We start from the raw sequence: 19,862 nt of genomic DNA, 5'->3' as shown, positions 1-19,862 counted from the left end.
ATAATATAATAATACTCTTATATTTTCATTTACAAACTATGAAACTATGAGAATAGAAAGGTTCAGAACATTTGTAAAAAATACCAGCACAGTAGAAAAATATATGCTATTTAGAAATTAAAACTGGATGGTCTTCAGAGATACATATGGGAGTAGTTGAGGTTAGCTGAAGGCTGGGACTAAAAACAAACAAAAATAACTAACGTAAAATATACTACCCATGAAATTAATGTATAAGCTGGAAGTGGAAGCCTAATTATTGTTGGCCATTAGCATACTCCAATTAGGGGAGGGTGTCAGTGTTTGTGAAAAATAATAAAGAAGGAAAATATATTTAAAGATATACAGTACCAGTCAAAAGTTCGCACACACCTACTCATTCAAGGGTTTTTCTTTATTTCTTCAATTTTCCACATTGTAGAATAATAGTGAAGACATCACACCCTTGGCATTCTTTCAACCAGCTAAATGAGGGAGTCACCTGGAATGCATTTCGATTAACAGGTATGCCTTGGTAAAAGTTAATTTGTCACGCCCTAACAATAGAGAGCTTTTTATGTCCTATGTTGGTTAGGTCGGGGTGTGTCATCTAGGTAATTACATTTCTATATTGGCCTAGCATGGTTCCCAATCAGAGGCAGCTGTTTATCGTGGTCTCTGATCGGGGATCATATTTAGGCTGCCATTTCCCCTTTGTGTTTTGTGGGATCTCGACTATGTATAGTTGCCTGGGAGCACTATAGCAGCTTCACGTTTAGTTTTTTATGCATTTATTGATTTCTTTGAGTTTCACTTCATAATAAAGGGGATGGAACCATACCACGCTGCATCTTGGTCCACTCATTATGACGATCGTGACATAATTTGCAGAATTTTTATGTGTTTGAGACAATCAGTTGTGTTATGACAAGGTAGGGTGGTATACAGAAGAAAGCCCTATTTGGTAAAATACCAAGTCCATATTATGGCAAGAACAGCTCAAATAACCAAACAGAAACAACAGTCCATCATTACTTTAAGACATGAAGGTCAGTCTATCAAGAAAATCTCAAGAACTTTTTAAAGTTTAAAGTGCAGTCGCAAAAACCATCAAGCGCTATGATGAAACTAGCTCTCATGAGGACCACCACAGGAAAGGAATATCCAGAGTTACCTCTGCTGCAGAGGATAAGTTCATTAGAGTTACCAGCCTCAGAAATTGCAGCCCAAATAAATGCTTCACAGAGTTCAAGTGACAGACACATCTCCACATCAACTGTTCAGAGGAGACCGCGTGAATCAGTATTCTTTGTTTTCTTTATTATTTTGGTTAGGTCAGGATGTGACAAGGGTGATTTATGTGTTTTTGTCTTGTCTAGGGGTTTTGTATGTTTTAGGGGGTGTTTACTAGTATATGTGTTATGTATGTCTATGGTTGCCTAGATTGGTTCTCAATTAGAGGCAGCTGTTTATCGTTGTCTCTGATTGGGAACCATATTTAGGCAGCCATATTCCTTAGGTTCTCTGTGGGTTATTGTCTATGTCTAGTTGCCTGTGTCTGCACTATTATATTATAGCGTCACATTCATTTTGTTGTTTTTGTAAGTTTGTTTAGTGTTTTCTTCATTAAATAAGTATGTATTCACATCACGCTGCGCCTTGGTCTCCTCCATATAACAAACGTGACAGGGATGAGTTGGACCGCAGAGTGTAGGAAAAGCAGCCATCAAGTGCTCAGCATATCTGGGAACTCCTTCAAGACTGTTGGAAAAGCATTCCAGGTGAATTTGGTTGAGAGAATGCCAAGAGAGTGCAAAGCTGTCATCAAGGCAATGGGTGGCAACTTTGAGGAATCTCAAATGTAAAATATATTTTGATTTGTTTATCACATTTTTATTTTTTGGTTACTACATGATTCCATATGTGTTATTTCATACTTTGATGTCTTCACTATGATTCTACAATGTAGAAAATAGTAATAAAAAAATAGGTGTGTCCAAACTTTTGACTGGTACTGTATATATATTTACCCAAAACATATTGTGGATTCGAAATGATGCAGACAATTACACTGATAGAAGCCACAATCAATCAGCAAAATATTAAATCTGATTTACCCCTCCCCCACCCCACCCCATAAAATAAAGATATACTGTATATCAATAAATAAACTTTGCAAGATCCATTAATCATAACATTTATGAATGGTAATAATATATTAATTAATACATTAAACATTTATTTTTTTACATCACATCATTTTTAACACTAATTCTGCAAATTAGGAGATGGAATATTGTATTATTTTTTTCTGTCAGTTTAATGTATGTTATTAGCACAGCAAATGTCATGGTAGACACATTTGGCTGCCATTTGAGTATCACAGCATTATTGGGCATGCTTATGGTTTTAGACAAGACCCTTAGTCCAACAAGCCAGTTACCCTTTTAGCCCTGTGGTGTCCGCCAATAGTCTGAGTATGTCCCAAATGGCAACCTATGTATGCCTATGTAGTGCACAAATTTTGACCAGGGCCCATAGGAACTTAGTTGACTCATATAAACACAACTAGCCTTTCTGGCAACAATTGTAAATTCAAAATAAACTGTAATAGATTTAAAATAAATAAACACTTTAATGTTAAACATATATTTCAGAATAACATGTTGGGAATTAATCAAGTAAGCGTGTATTTTTTCTTTCATATAATTCATATAAACTTATTCAAAGTTTGGACTCACGTTGCAGCTGAATTTATTTTCTCCTCTAATTTGAATATTACCTCGCTGACAGAATTCAGAACAAAGAAAGTAACTACAGCAACGAAATGATAAATAATATGATTCCACAGCTGACTCAGCGGGAGAGAGAAGTCTTAAACGATTCTGACTGACAGCAGTTAGGGGAGAGGAAATAGGAGAGAGAGCGAGAGAGAGGAGTGTAGGAGTATTGGCCTAATCTGTGTCCCAAATAGCACCCTAGGCCCTATACACTGCACTACTTTGACCAGAGCACTATATTATTCCACCATATAGGGAATAGGATGCCATTTGGGACGGGCCCCTAGTATCTTATTCAGACATCTCGTCCTACTCCCTGTAACACTGTCAGACAGATGTTCAACAGCCTCGTCACTGCCCGACCTCATCACACCCCATAACGCAGAGGGACGCACAAGGGACACACACCACACACATGCATGCACACACATGAGAGACACATTGCTACAGTTCCATAATCTTTCTGTCTCTCTGTCTCTCTCTCTCAATTTAATTCAAGGGGCTTTATTGGCATGGGAAACGTATGTTTAAAGTGCCAAAGCAAGTGAAATGGATAAACAAAAGTGAAATAAACAATAAAGTGAACATTAAATATTACACTCACACAAGTTCCAAAATAATAGAGACATTTCAAATGTCATATTATGTCTATATACACTGTTGTAACGATGTGCAACTAGCTAAAGTACAAAAGGGAAAATAAATAAACATACATATGGGTTGTATTTACAATGGTGTTTGTTCTTCACTGGTTGCCCTTTTCTTGTGGCAAAAGGTCACAAATCTTGCTGCTATGATTGCACACTGTGGTATTTCAACCAATAGATATAGGAGTTTAATCAAAATTGGATTTGTTTTCAAATTATTTGTGGGTCTGTGTAATCTGAGGGAAATATGTGTCAGGAGGTTAGCTCAGTTTAGCTCAGTTTCCGCCTCATTTTGTGGGCAGTATGCACATAGCTTGTCTTCTCTTGAGAGTCAGGTCTGCCTATGGTGACCTTTCTCAATAGCAAGGCTATGCCCACTGAGTCTGTACATAGTCAAAGCTTTCCTTAATTTTGGGTCAGTCACAGCAGTCAGGTATTCTGCCACTGTGTACTCTCTGTTTAGGGCCAAATATTATTCTAGTTTGCTCTGTTTTTTTGTTCATTCTTTCCAATGTGTCAAGTAATTATCTTTTAGTTTTTTCATGATTTGATTGAGTCTAATTGTGTTGCTGTCCTGGGGCTCTGTGGGGTCTGTTTGTTTTTGTGAACAGAGCCCCAGGACCAGCTTCCTTAGGGGACTCTTCTCCAGCTTCATCTCTCTGTAGGTGATGGCTTTGTTATGGAAGGTTTGGGAATCTCTTCCTTTTAGGTCGTTGTAGAATTGAGCGCATCTTTTCTGGATTTTGATAATTAGCAGGTATCGGCTTAATTCTGCTCTGCATGCATTATTTGGTGTTTTACGTTGTACCCAAAGGATATTTTTGCAGAATTCTGCATGCAGAGTCTCAATGTGGTTTGTCCCATTTAGTGAATTCACAACCATAAAGGGCAATGGGTTTTATAACTGATTCAAGTATTTTTATGTTCCTTTTGTTGTCATAGAAGGCCCTTCTTGCCTTGTCTCTCAGATCGTTCACAGCTTTGTGAAAGTTACCTATGGCGCTGATGTTTAGGCAGAGGTATATATCAGTTTTTGTGTGCTCTGGGGCAACGGTGTCTAGATGGAATTTATATTTGTGGTCCAGGAAACTGGTCCTTTTTTGGAACACCATTATTTTTGTTTTACTGAGATTTACTGTCAGGGCCCAAGCCTGAATGAATCTGTGCAGAAGATCTAGGTGCTGCTGTAGAACCTCCTTGGTTGGGAACAGAAGCGCTAGGTAATGTGCAAACAGTAGACATTTGACTTCATATTCTAGCAGGGTTAGTCTGGATGATGCAGACTGTTCTAGTGCCCTTGCCAATTCTTTTATATATATATTGAAGAGTGTCGGGCTTAAGTTGCATCCCTGTCTCACCCCATTGCCCTGTGGAAAGAAAAGTGTATTTTTTGCCAAATTTAACCGCACACTTTTGTGCACATGGATTTCATAATGTTGTCCCCAACACCACTTTCCATCAATTTGTATAGCAGACCCTAATGTCACATTGAGTCAAACGCTTTCTTGAAGTCAACAAAGCATGAGAAAACTTTGCCTTTGTTTTGGGTTTGTTTGTTTGTTTGTCAATTAGGATATGCAGGGTGAATATGTTGTCTGTCATAAAGTAATTTGGTAAAAAGCCAATTTTGTCATAGTTTTGTCGGGTGGGGGCATATTTGGGAGGGAATACTGTCACCTCCAAGTAGGTGTTTGTCCCCCTGTGTGCTGAGGGTGTCAGGTTCTTGTCCAGTTCTGGCATTTAGGTTGCCACAGACTAGTACATTATATGTCCCTGGGCCTAGAAATGGTAGATCTCCCTCTCTAGGATGGAGAAGCTGTCATCGTTAAAGTATGGGGATTCTATTGGGGGATATAGGTAGTACATAGTGGGTTAGGTCTGCTCTATACATAATTAGCATACCTCCTGAGTTTCTTCCCTGTTTCACCCCTGTTACACCCCTGTTAGTTTGGTGGATGGGACTACCAGCTCTCTGTAACCTAGAGGGCAACTAGTGGGTCCGTCTCCTCTATACCATGTTTCTTGTAGGATGCAATGTCTGTGTTTCCAATTTATTTGATGAAGTCTGGGTTCCTGCTCTTTAGGTCAAAGGCAGATGACCTCAGACCTTGTATATTCCAGGATGAGATAGTAAAAGATTTGTGTTCCATAGTGTTGTTTTCCTTTGATTTCGGCCCAGACATTTACAGTAGGTGTGAGCAGAGCATGTTGAGCATCTGATAAATTACCTCTCAGGTTACAGGATGGAGCTTTGGGGGGTTGCATTAGTGGAGCTTGGGCCTGTTACTCTGTTCACGGCCAGGGCATATGTGAGTCTCTCTGTCACTCTCTCTCACACACTTACATACACTAGGCAGACAGGGGGTCATCGCCTTCATCAACAAACACAGCAAATGTGTGCTCCAGGTCGCTGCCGGAGACCGAGGCGTTTCCATGGCACAGATACAGAAAGAGCTTCTGTGTGTGCCATATTACAAACTCATACCCCTCTCTACGCCAAGGTGAGCAGCTGGGGATGGGGGAGCATGAAAAGAAGCGGAGAACAGAGAAGAGCCCCCCCCCCTTTGGGGACTCTGAGGCTGGACTGCTCCCCACATAGCCTACGGGTTTGTCCCAAATGGCACCCTAGTCCCTATGAAGTGCACTACTTTTGACCAGCGCCCATAGGGCTCTGGTCAAACATATTGCACTAAGTAAGGAATAGGGTGCCATTTGGGATGCAAGCTATGTATGTTTCAGGCAGACACTGACTCAAACACAGCTAGACTAACTAGGGGTGGGGTGCCAGCCTAACCCTGTGCATTATTATTTCTCTAATTTGCTTTTTTCCCATTCATTTCCCGGCCCATTACTGTGGGGTAAGCAGGGCCGGGCGGTGAAGGGAGAGGAGCAGAGGGGAGCTCGGGGGAGAATATAGATAGAATATAACTGCTTGCTTGGGATGCGGGAAGAGACCATACCCACCAGGCCAAGCGAACCACTGGGGCCTATCAGGGTCTGTAAATACTTTATGAGATATGATCGTACAGCACAAATACTCCTCAACCACAGGCCATTTACCATTTTCACTAGGAATGTGCCCTTTGGTAAAGCAGGAAAATAATGAAATAAGCAAACAAACTCTCCCCCAGTGACAGCCCAGGCTCTCTGAGGTACGATATGCGGCTCGACTGCTAATGAGACTCACTGTACGATGATTCTCTTTTCTTCCTCCAGGAAAACCAACCACCCGGCCCGTACACACCAAGACAACAACCAATTCAGGGGTCCCAAATGGAACCCTATTCCCTATTTACTGCACTACTTTTGAGAAGTCCCCATAGGGCTCTGGTCAAATGTAGTGCACTATGTAGGGAATAGGGTGCCATTAGGGACGCACTAAACCAGTAACACTGACTGGGCTATGGTCTACTTCTCCAGTCGTTTATTTTTCTCCTTTTCCATCCTTTCATGCCTCTCCTTCATTCATCTGCCTTTGTTTTATTCTCCCCTTTGTTCGGGAGAGATTTCATCTGATTTCATTTGTTAGCATTTCAGAACCCAATAAAGAAATCATAAAAGTAACTCCGGAGATGGAGTTTATAGAATAACTGTTTTAAAGGAGGGATAAGGGGGAAGAGGAGGACCTAATTCAACTGCAGTAGTTTCATAATTTTATCTGTGTGTAGAAAAGCAAGAGAAGCAACCCCTTGGTTGCATCCCCAATTGCACCCTAGTCCCTATCTAGTGCAACACTTTTGACGAGGGCCCTTAGGGTGCCATTTGGGACTCAGCCCTTGTTTATTACCTGCCATTGTGTTATTTCCAATTCATTGTCTCCTTCTGTAACAAAAATGTTATTGTTCTGTGCTGTGTTCCCTCACTCAGATAGAGTCAACCTCAATGACAAAAGGTTTCCCTTTTGTGTTGCTCTGTTCTGGCGCCTGTGATGTGACTTTCTGTGTGTGTGTGTGTGTGCGTGTGCGTGTGCGTGCGTGCGAACAAAAGTCCCCACAAGAATAGTAAACAAACAAAAATTTGACCAACTGGGGACATGTTAAATGCTATTTCTAATGTGTTTAGGGATACGGTTAGAATTAGTGTCAGGGTTAGAACTAGGTTTAGGGTTAGGAGCTAGGGTTAGTTTTCAGGGTTTAGGTTAGGTTTTTGGGTTAAGGTTAGGGTTACTGTAGGGTTAAGAGTACGGGTTAGGTTTAGGGGGATTATGGTTTTGAATGGGACTGAATTGGTGTCGCCATAAAGTTAGCTGTACAAGACTGTGTGTGCATGTGTGTGCGCAAAGGTCCCGGAATCTGTGTGTATTTGTGTGATAACACACATCGCTCAGAGAGGCTTCATTAAGTGAAACACTCCTCCATGGCTTGATGCTTCAGTAGAAAGCCTCTTAATTTAAGGGTAAGACACACAAAAAAATCTGACTGCTGATAGGTAGACTACTTAGTACCTCTGCCCAGAGTGTCGGCAGTTCATTTTTTGTTGTTCACATAGAACCGTTTAATCTTCAATACTGCAGACCACAAAGTGGCAGTCTTGTATGGTAGTCTTGTGCCTGCTGTAGCTAATTTAAGCTAACTGGCAAGCTGTGCTAATGTTGTTGCAGGCTAGCTAGAATTTGTAGAAAACTCTTGTTGATACTAACCAGTTGGCCATAACTAGTGTAGTTAGCAACATTATAATTAAATCACAATGGATTTGTTTTTTAATGAAGCAGCTGCCCTTTTAGCTGTTGAGATGCTAACTGTTTAGCTAACATTAGCTAGCAAGCAAACTGGCACTTGCAGTATGGGATAATGGAGAGTGAATTAAAATATTTATTTATTTTCTTTCTAGATAGCTAGCATGGTAAAGCATTTAGTGTTGTGTGCGCTGTGCTGCACTTACCACGCAATTCCTTTTATATCTAGACTTAAAATATGTATTTCACAGCTTTATAGTTTTAGTTAGAACAATTTTGATGAAAAGGGGGTGGATTACACTGGGAAAAGTGCCCTCATTTGACCTTTTTCTTGTCACTTCTGTCAGCTCCCCCACATGGAGAATCGTGCTCTCTGATTCGCTCAAAGTCAAGTTCCCGGCCACTAACGAGCATTAGAATCTACGAACAACCTCCAACTGTGGCAACCAGATTCCTCAGTGTGTCTGTACCAGGGGTTGGATCTGGTTCAGGGAACAGAACCGAAAACCGGAAAATAACAAACATTTTCAAGGAACAGAACGGAACCTGGAATGAAAGTGATCCATACTGTTCCGGAACAGAACCGTTATTTGAAAAGCACAGGAACCGGTTAATAACAATAATTTACGTTCCAGAAATGTTTCTCTCGTCCCACAAAAAAAAAACGGGCAAAAAAGCACCTATGCAAAGCCCCGACTTTGTCACTCAGAAACATATTCCAGTGTCTGCCTGCAAGCTGAAAATCTTTGCCAGTGTGTGTGCGTGTCTAGGCAACCTGCCCCTTCTCCCTCCGAACCATAGGCTACTGTACAATTGTGATTCAGAAGATAGGAATATATTAATTAGCTAGAGAAGAATTGATCAACTTGTTCAATGCTAGTTAATGATACTTTAGGCCTAGTTATCACGTTTAACGTTGAATGTATTAACCACAAAAAGGTAAGACTTGCTTTTAATTCTGGTGCCACTCCGCACACACAAGCTTGTTAGCTGGCTAGTTCAAGCTCAAAAGGAGTGGGAGGGTGAACGGAAAGGCTCTGGAGCAACGAACCACCCTTGCTGTCTCTGCCTGGCCGGTTCCCCTCTTTCCACTGGGATTCTCTGCCTCTAACCCTATTACAGGGGCTGAGTCACTGGCTTTACTGGGGCTCTCTCATGCCGTCCCTGGAGGAGGTGCGTCACCTGAGTGGGTTGAGTCACTGATGTGGTCATCCTGTCTGGGTTGGCGCCCCCCCCCCCCCCTTAAGTTGTGCCGTGGCGGAGGTCTTTGTGGGCTATACTCAGCCTTGTCTCAGGATGGTAAGTTGGTGGTTGAAGATATCCCTCTAGTGGTGTGGGGGCTGTGCTTTGGCAAAGTGGGTGGGGTTATATCCTTCCTGTTTGGCCCTGTCCGGGGGTGTCCTCGGAGTGGGCCACAGTGTCTCCTGACCCCTCCTGTCTCAGCCTCCAGTATTTATGCTGCAGTAGTTTATGTGTCGGGGGGCTAGGGTCAGTTTGTTATATCTGGAGTACTTCTCCTGTCCTATTCGGTGTCCTGTGTGAATCTAAGTGTGCGTTCTCTAATTCTCTCCTTCTCTCTTTCTCTCTCTCGGAGGACCTGAGCCCTAGGACCATGCCCCAGGACTACCTGACATGATGACTCCTTGCTGTCCCCAGTCCACCTGGCTGTGCTGCTGCTCCAGTTTCAACTGTTCTGCCTTATTATTATTCGACCATGCTGATCATTTATGAACATTTGAACATCTTGGCCATGTTCTGTTATAATCTCCACCCGGCACAGCCAGAAGAGGACTGGCCATCCCACATATGCTCTCTCTAATTCTCTCTTTCTTTCCCTCTCTCGGAGGACCTGAGCCCTAGGACCATGCCCCAGGAATACCTGACATGATGACTCCTTGCTGTCCCCAGTCCACCTGACTGTGCTGCTGCTCCAGTTTCAACTATTCTGCCTTATTATTATTCGACCATGCTGGTCATTTATGAACATTTGAACATCTTGACCATGTTTTGTTATAATCTCCACCCGGCACAGCCAGAAGAGGACTGGCCACCCCACATAGCCTGGTTCCTCTCTAGGTTTCTTCCTAGGTTTTGGCCTTTCTAGGGAGTTTTTCCTAGCCACCGTGCTTCTTCACCTGCATTGCTTGCTGTTTGGGGTTTTAGGCTGGGTTTCTGTACAGCACTTTGAGATATCAGCTGATGTACGAAGGGCTATATAAAATAAATTTGATTGAAAAGACATTCAAAGGACCTCCATAGAAGCCGCTCCTCAGTCCCTGAGTGACGCAGCGGTCAAAAGCACTGCATCACAGGGCTCAGGCGCCAGTATAAGCCTGGGTTTGATCGGGAGCCACATAGGACGGCACACAATTGGCCCAGCGTCATCCTGGGTAGGAGAAGGGGGGCTTTCCTTAGCTAATTGCGCTCTAGCAACTCCTTGTGGCACGCTTGTGCACCTGCAAGTTGACTTCGGTCATCAGTCAAACAGTGTTTCTTCCGACACACTGGTGTGGCTGAGCAAGCAGTATACGCAGTGTGATTTGAAGTAGCGTGGCCAAGCATATATAAAAAAGCTCCTCCTAGGTATAGCTCTGTGGACCTAATTCAGATAATGCATGTCATAACACGATGCCCAGCGCTTCAACCATCCTCCTTAACCCTTTCTCGCTCTCTCCATAACCCATAAAATGTAAGTCGCATCTTGCGCCATAAGCTACTGTCTGTCCATCACGCATGTAAACAGCTACCTTGCCAGCTATATCCGTACTGATTGGTGAAGTAATTGAAGGCGCTAAATATGAAAAACATACATTTCATAAGGAAGAGAAAGTAACGATATAAACCGTTCGTTTCTTTGGGGTTCGTACCGGTTCGGAACGTTGTTTTGCTGGTCGGAGCAGTGGAATGGAATGAAAAAAAGTGTTTCTGTTCAGGATGAAACGACTGGAGAAAATGTTTTTGTTCCATCCCCACGGCCACACCGCAGCTCAAAGGTTTGTTGCTGTGAGTGTGCGTGCTGTCTATTAGTCCTTTACACAGTAAAGGATGAGCCTCCACATCAATCAGTGCTCAAAGGAGATAAAGTGTTTTGATTATGCTCCAGTGGTTGACTTTTGATGTCGAACGTCTTATACGTTCTTTTATTATTTTTCTTGTCTTTATTTCTTTTTTTTCCCTGTCTAAACGTCTTTTCTTCTATTTTCTCGTTTTTGTTCTTCCCCTCCTCTGCTTCGTTCGTTCACGAGCTGTGTAATCCTTTTAGAAGCCAGGCTGAAAGTCTCACTTGGGGACTTCGTTGTGTTGTGGAATCTCATTTGGGTTGGGTGACTCTATCCCCTGGACGGACGGAGGGAGGGACTGACGTCACGGCCACGAATGCAAAGCAAACATACCCTATTCATTCATTTTTGCGTCCCAAATGGCACCCTATTCTCTATATAGTGCACTACTTTTAATGCACTATATAAGGAATAGGGTGCCAATTGGGACAAATACCAATCCTCACAAAACATCCGCACTTTCTTCCTCCTCACTCACTCGTCTTAAAATGGCTGGGATGCTTCACTTTAATAGTCTTCTCAATTACAGTACATAGTACGACAGAGTGATATCTTGACTTCCTTGACTCTCTTGTCTAGCATGTAATGCATGGGCTTTTTTGATATTGTTCCTTGTAGGCATACTCTCCGCAATGCTATCTAGGTCAAAGTTGTGTTTTTTGTTGGACAAATAATGGCTGTAAGAAGCCTGTGTGTTTGGCTGTAGGCCTCCGCTAGTCCGCTACCTCCGTAGGATGCTTTGATACTATAACTGGAGTGGACATCGGCCGAGCTACCACATATAGTTGCTGACAGTCAGCACTAAACACATCAGACAACTCTACATTTGACTCAGCCTAGGAGGCAGTACTACGGGTACAGCTTTCCCCTAGGTACAGCTTCAGGATCAGCTTCCCCTCTCCCAATCTTTTAGTAGGCCATTAGTTGGGGAAATGCTAAATTGACCTAAATCATTGTCTAGGTGTTATAGTATCCCGAACAGAATTCACTCTGGGAAATGATCACATGTGAGGTGTATGGATTATATTGCAGAAAGAGTGTATTACTGACATATTCATGTCTTATTCAACCAACCAACATCACATTTTTCATTATAATGAAAAGAAAACAGAAAAGAGTGAAAGAGAGAGTTAACATCATGCTGTACCTTTCCAACATACTGGTTATCCAACCCTGTGTACTCCTCCAGCAGGAAGAACTGATTCCACATCCATCCTCGTTTGGAGCGTCTCAGAGGCACTCCGTTGGCATCCTGCCCCGTCAGCGTCAACGCCACCCCCCGCCGACCCCCTGTAGTCCTCTTCAGGGCACGCAGCCCGTCCCCATGGGAACAAAGGTACGCCCAGAGGACCAGCAGGAGAAGGACAGTTCTGCCTCTCAACATGACTGCCAGGTCAATAGTTACAAAGCTTCAACCACAGCTTGATTGTAGTTTATGGTCTCTTCCCTCTGGGTGTTAGTTTGAAATGATCAGTGGTCTTTAGTCAGACATTTAGTCATTGGGTCACTCCTCCTGGTCTGGGTATAGGTCTGCAGCAGCAGCATGGGCCATCAGTCTGCCTTTAGGGCCTCAGATCCAGCCAGTATCTGGAACATAGAACACACAGTCAGTGCTGTTAGTGCTGTTAGAACAGTTTGCCACTATGATAATGTAGGATTCTGTAGCCTCTCTCTCAGAAATGACACTTCCAATTGCCCCTTTAAAGAAATAGGAGTCAACATAATGAGTCTAATTCTCCATTCACACGTTGACACAGCTATAAAGGGCATAATTGGAATCCTACACATCTATTATATACAAAACACTAAGGACACCTGCTCTTTCCATGACATAGACTGACCAGGTGAAAGCTATGATCCCTTATTGATGTCACTTGCTAAATCCACTTCAATAAGTGTAGTTGAAGAGGAGGAGACAGGTTTATTAAGGATTTTTAAGCCTTGAGACAATTGAGACATGGATTGTGTATGTGTGGTATTCAGAGGGTGATTGGGTAAAACAAAAAATGTAAGTGCCTTTGAACAGGGTATGGTAGTAGGTAACAGGCACACCGGTTTGCATCAGGAACTGAAACTCTGCTGGGGTTTTTACGCTCAACAGTTTCCTGAGTGTATCAAGAAGTGTCCACCACCCAAAGGACATCCAGCCAACTTGACACAACTGTGGGAAGCATTCGAATTGACATGGACCAGCAACCCTGTGGAACTCTTTCGGCACCTTGTAGAGTCCATGACCTGACGAATTGAAACTGTTCTGAGGGCAAAAGGAAGGTGTTCCCAATGTTTTGTATACTTTTGTTTTCTGTGTATACTGCCACACATCATATCTCAATTAAGAAACTGAATTAACATTTAAAAGACTGCCAGGTCTGCATGTTCAGCTTGATGGATCTCTTTAAACAATCTGCGTGGGAACACGTTGTTATCAGAGCCAGCAGGCTGTCAATGGAGACCCTGAGCAATGTCAACTTGAGTTTATTACTTTGAGATCAATATAAAGATACTGTGTTTTAATATTATATTTGATTTAACTAGGCAAGTCAGCTAAGAAAAAATCGTATTTACAATGACGGCCTACCCCGGCCAAACCCTCCCCTAAACAGAATGACGCTGGGCCAATTGTGCGCCGCCCTATGGATCTCCCAATCACAGCCAGTTGTGATACAGCCCGGGATCGAACCAGGGTCTGTAGTGATGCCTCTAGCACTGTGATGCAGTGCCCAAAATGGCTGTTTGCAAACCACACAATCGGGCCCTGTCTTGAAAGCACAGATCACACACTGCCACACACATTCTCACTCACTCACTCACTCACTCACTCACTCACTCACTCACTCAAAAAACAATCCATGAGGAAGGACATGCTCCTATGCTCATTATTCCTGTCTGGGTGCTCATTATTCCTGTCTGGGTGCTCATTAATCCTGTCTGGGTGTGGCACCGTTGGGGTGCAGGCACTGGGTTATCAGTGGGCACACTGGGAACCAGCAGCACCATTATCACATACAGATTGTGTCCAGAAATGGCACCTTATTCACTCTATAATGCACTACTTTTGACCAGGGCCAATACTATTACTGGTCAAAAGTAGTCCACTATACAGGGAATAGGTTGTCATTTGGGACACACAAACACAGGCTCGGCTCAGATATAGAGATGCAGACCGCTATACAGCAGCTCTGCTTTTCACAGGACGCAAAGGAAAAAGTATCTGGACCTGCATGCAGAAAGTGGAGGGAGATTGAAAGAGAGAGGGAAAGACAGAATGGTCAAGACACATTGAGAGGGATAGCGAGAGGGAGGGAGAAGCTGAAATTGAGATGAAGGGAGAGGTAGGGTCAGGGTAGGGTGGGCACAGATAGATATGGAGGGAGAGATGGAGAGAGAGAGGGAGGGTCAGACTAGGCAGAGAGAGAGGATAGAGAGAGAAAGGGAGAGATGGAGGGAGAGATGGAGAAAGAGGATAGAGAGAGAAAGGGAGAGATGGAGGGAGTGAAGGAGAGGTAGAAATGTCCTGTCAGAGCAGAGTCAGCAGGACAGTCAGGAGAGGAGCTGTGTGTGTGTGTGTGTATATATGTGTATGTGTGTGTGTGTGTGTGTGTGTGTCTAGCCCATCCATTACCCTACCTGTCTTCTCTCTCTCCTTCTAGCCATCCAAGCCAAGGCTTCTCTCCCTGCCCCACCTCCCTGCTTTCAACCCTCCTTTCCCCTTATGAGGCAAAACTTAAATGGTAAAAGTTGATGGGTTAGGTCCCCCTTTCTCTTTTTCCTCATGCCTTGCAGTTTATTATAGCCTATGTCAAAGCTCCTCTCCTCTAATTTGCCTGCTGTATGCGCTTCAGCTGATATTCATTATCATAGGGATTTTCGGACGCTTGCGATGCGGGAGTCACTTTGCATGTGTCCTTTGCCTGCCTCAGCAGGGGAATAAGAACCCATTGGTCACAACAGACAGCAGGTGAGAGTGACGGCCTGTCATCCTTTTAATAATGTCCAGGGCGGGAATATAGGTCACATCCCAAATGGAATCCTATTTCCTATGATGCACTAGAGTACCCGAACCCATAGCCCACTCACAATCTCTCTCTAAGTAACTCTCACGTGGAAAGCTCTGGTTCAAATCTAAATGTTCCTATGAGCGTGTTCATTTCCCTCTCTTCTATTTCCCTCCATCTCTTTCCATCCTTCTCTTTCCATCCTTCTATTTCCTCTCTTCTATTTCCTCTTCTCTTTCCCTCCTCTTTCCCTCATTCTTACCCTCTTCTTTCCATCCTTTTCTTTCCCAAGTCCCCACGCACTTGGCTTGATGAATTTCCTTAATTGACAATGGTGAGGGGGCGAGGGGGACTGGGAGCTATTGATTTGCTGTAGGACTCAGCAGTGTAGTTGGAAATACAATGTGGTCTCCGCGGTCACTTCTCAGAGCCTTCTAATACCTCCAGTCTTCAGCTCCTCCACACACACACACACACACACACACACACACACACACACACACACACACACACACACACTTTTTCCCCGCCAACATTTCCCCACAATACACCATAATGAATTCTGTAAAACACATTTATATTTTACTGTACTTTCTATAGTGTTTTTACTGTTGAAATTAAAGAAATGTCTTACAGTTTGGGGTGTCTACTCTAAAGAGCCCAAAGTGGGCAGCCTGCACCCATCTCTCTCTCTCTCTCTCTCTCTCTCTCTCTCTCTCTCTCACACACACACAAAGTTCTGCTCTGGTGGGAGGCAGGCAGTCTGTCCTTTCAATAGATTTCTTCATAATGTCACCATGGAAGTCTGGAAGCTAATGCCTGACTAACTGTATAGAAAGGCCCTGCATGCTGTCCCAAATGGCATCATATTCCCTATGTAGTGCACTACTTTTAACTGTGAGGATACAAAAGTAGTACGCTGTAGGAAATAGGGTGCCATTTGGGACACCGCCCCAACTCTCTGACCCCATAGTTCTCCAGACAGTGGACCAGTAGGTCAGTTACATTCATAGCTTAGATTTCTCTACATCTGTGTGCCTGTGCGTGATGAGTATTTCTCCTCTCTTTTCTTGGTTCCCAGCCCCAGTGAGTGTCAGCATCATAATGAACCTGTGTAATGGAACATGACACAACAATTATATCCTCCCAGTTAAGAGAATGTGTTTACAACAACCCCAACACTGCTTGATTTTCTCCCTCCACCTTTTACTCCCTCTCTCTCCTTGCATCCAGTTCTGCACCATTTAATTGCAACTGTTTGAAAAAAAAAGATTGCTTGAAATTGCCTGTCACAGATTGTCTGGAGACACTACATACGGCAATAATACAGCATTGTGTTCCATGCAGGGTGAGCAAAATGAATGTGTCTGCTGGCAATTTGGAGCAAAATGATTCTACACTCATACAATTACATGAAATAACATTTCAACGCATAACAATTAGCTATTAAGTATCTATTGCTCTTATCAAACACAGGGACACAGAGATAGAGATGGAGACACAGTGAGTCACACAAATATATCCATGAATGGCTTTTCCAGTGTGGATGTGTAACTACACCAAATACCATTGGCGGCATTTCGTGCATACTGTCTGGAAGCAGGCAGAACAGAGCTGACCTAGGAGCAGCAGTCCTACCCATCCTCCACTTGTTCTCTCCTTTCTTCCTTCCTCTATCTTTCTCTATCTTACTCTCTCCCTCTCGCTCTAGGTCTTCTCTCTCCCTCTCGCTCTAGGTCTTCTCTCTCTCTCTAGGTCTTCTCTCTCTCTCTCTCTCTCTCTGTCTCTCTCTCTCTCTCTAGGTCTTCTCTCTCTCCTTCATTTTGCTCTCTCTCTCCTTCCTATCTCACTCTCGCTCTCTCCCTTTGTCTTTTTTCTCCTAATGAGAGAGGATGAGCGACACTGCGAGGCAGCACCCTATCGCGCCCGTTGAGCCACGGCAACCCAGACTTCCACGGCAACCCAGAAAGAGCCCCCAGGGGGGCAATTAAAAGTGAGAGAGGAGAATGTCAGCCAGGGGTGAGCAAGGGTGTGTGTGTGTGTGGGGGAGGGGGGGGGGGGGGGGGGTAGTTGGGGGGTAGAAGGGGTTGGCAGGTACACAGCCCTGTTACAAACCACAGAGGAGGTCCTTATAGGCTGCTAATGTGTGACACTGTCAGCGACAGGTTGTTCCACAGTTTCCGTTCCCTTTGCCTTGACTCATGGTTGCCTCCCTCTGACTTTATTAAGAGCTTCATGCTTTAGGTCCTAAATGGCACACTATTCCCAATGTAGTGCACTAATTTTCAGCAGGTCCCTGGTTAAAGTAGTGCACAACATAGGGAATAGGGTGTCATTTGGGATGCATGCACGGACACAGACAGAGGTACTCCTATAGTATCCCTCTTCTTCTTGGCTAAATTTATCACTAAATCCCACTTGGTACATTGGGAATAGTGCAGCTGACCCAAATACAACGCTTTGCTTTTTTTGTGTCTTTCCTTCAGTTATTGTTCATATGTGGGTTGAGAGTTTACTAATCAGTTGGCTGTCGGTGAGAGGATGCGAACCAAACAGATGGGATACTGGGGGAGGGTTAGGTTGCCTTGTCCTCGCATCACAAGGATGCGTCTAATCACACTCCCTTTAAATGGGGATATGGCTATTCCGCTGAGAGGAGACGAGGAGACAACCTTTTAAAGTATGTAACCTAGTCCAAGTCAGAACAGCCCATAGGGTAAGAGCCAATCTCTTGTTTCTGTAGCGTGAGGCAGCTTGATGGAAAAGTACACCCTTTGGACAGGATGCTAGTCTATCACAATGTATTTAGTAATGAGCCAAACCATAGGGTAGCTAGTGTTTGGCTGGCTGGCTGTCCTTGTTTTGCCAATCTCCTCGTCTCCTCTCAGCGGAATAGCCATAGGACTTGCTAGATTCTCATTCTGAAACCTGTCAATATATATTGATCTTTGGTTTCGCTGGGGGTGAATGTCTAGACGCAGCTGTGTCTTAAAAGTATTTTCATGTCGCCTTACTTCAATAATGACTGAGGATTCAGCCGAGAAACTGGAAGATGTTGAGAAGTATGTAGCAAACTGAGTAATTCACCTTTACAGAGAAGTAGTGTGCGAGAGGCGTATGTTCACCCTTTCTCTCCAAGGAAAGTTTGAGACATTCAAGGTTCCTCCTCTTGTTTGTACTCATTGTTGGCTTTGCTCAGGCTGTTTTGGGGGTAATTAGTAGGACCTGCTTATTCTCTTAGGAGATGTGACTAAGGTGTGATTACGGTTCAGCCTTAAGGGGACCCTAATCACACCTTAGTCACATCTCCTAACTGTACTCAGGGGAAGAGAAACAACCCTCAGCTCTATCTGAACCAGGTTAATACAGGCTGTCATATTCCCATTTAAAGGGAGTGTGTTCAAGCTCTTGAAAGGAACATGACTCCATCATCAAATTTGCCGATGACACAACAGTCGTAGGCCTGATCACCAACAAGATGAGAGCCGATAGGGAGGAGGTCAGAGACCTGGCCGTGTGGTGCCAGGACAACAACCTCTCTCCCTCAACGTGATCAAGACTAAGGAGATGATTGTGGACTACAGGAAAAGGAGGACCGAGCACGCCACCATTCTCATCGATGGGGCTGCAGTCGAGCAGGTTGATAGCTTCAAGTTCCTTGTTGTCCACATCACCAACAAACTATCATGGTTCAAACACACTAAGGCAGTCATGAAGAGGGCAATATAAAGCCTATTCCTCCTCAGGAGACTGAAAAGATTTGGCATGGGTCCTCAGATCCTCAAAAGGTTCTACAGCTGCACCATCGAGAGCATCCTGACTGGTTGCATCACTGCCTGGTATGGCAACTGCTCGGCCTCCGACCGCAAGGCACTACAGAGGGTAGTGCGTACGGCCCAGTACATCACTGGGGCCAAGCTTCCTGCCATCTAGGACCTCTATACCAGGCGGTCAGAGGAAGGCCCTACAAATTGTCAAAGACTCCAGCCACCCTAGTCATAGACTGTTCTCTCTGCTACCGCATGGCAAGCGGTACTGGAAGGCTTCTTAACATCTTCTACCCCCAAGCCATAAGACTCCTGCACAGCTAATCAAAGGGCTACCCATCTCTCTTTTAATCTGCTGCTACTGTTTATTATCTATACATAGTCACTTTAACTCTACCTACATGTACATATTACCTCAATTATCTCGACTAACCGGTGGCTCTGCACATTGACTCTGTACCGGAACCCCCTGTATTTAGCATCTCTATTGTTATTTTAAATTCATTATTTGTAACTTTTATTTTCTTCTTAAAACTTCTTAAAGGCATTGTCGGTTAAGGGCTTGTAAGTAAGAATTTCACTGTAAGTGTCACGTTCGTCATAACAAGGAGACCAAGGCGCAGCGTGATAAGAATACGTTCTTCTTTAATGAAAGAGAACCACTGAACAAAGTATACAAAACAAATGTGCCGCTATAAGCCATGAGTGCTGACAGGCAACTACACATAGACAATAACCCACAAAACCAAAATGAAAATGGCAACCTAAATAGGATCCCCAATCAGAGATAACGATAAACAGCTGTCTCTACTTGGGAACCGATTCAGGCCACCATAGACCTACATACCCCTAGACATACTAAAACCCTGTGGATATACAAAACCCTAGACAGGACAGAAAACACCTAGACAATACAAAAACTAAACCAACCACCCTTGTCACACTCTGACCTAACCAAAA

At 43.8% G+C, this 19,862-nt stretch overlaps 1 protein-coding gene and 1 long non-coding RNA gene across 2 annotated transcripts in view; both read right to left on the bottom strand.

Annotated features, from left to right (window-relative positions):
• The window catches only part of LOC149979544 (uncharacterized), a 1,100,972-nt gene that overhangs the window by 409,219 nt on the left and 671,891 nt on the right, over positions 1-19,862 (bottom strand). The window lies entirely within an intron of this gene.
• The window catches only part of LOC110535568 (cadherin-6), a 79,334-nt gene that overhangs the window by 29,278 nt on the left and 30,194 nt on the right, over positions 1-19,862 (bottom strand). Inside the window, exon 2 of the mRNA XM_021620633.3 lies at positions 12,288-12,727. Within this exon, the coding sequence (XP_021476308.2) occupies positions 12,288-12,524 (237 nt within the window). The 5' untranslated portion in view covers positions 12,525-12,727. The remainder of the gene's footprint in view (positions 1-12,287; positions 12,728-19,862) is intronic.

The sequence above is a fragment of the Oncorhynchus mykiss genome, chromosome 11, assembly GCF_057628025.1.
Source record: "Oncorhynchus mykiss isolate SJ-2025 chromosome 11, ASM5762802v1, whole genome shotgun sequence".
NCBI lineage: Eukaryota > Metazoa > Chordata > Actinopteri > Salmoniformes > Salmonidae > Oncorhynchus > Oncorhynchus mykiss.
Note: the sequence above shows the minus strand (reverse complement) of the source record. Positions and strands in the feature narration are given on the sequence as shown.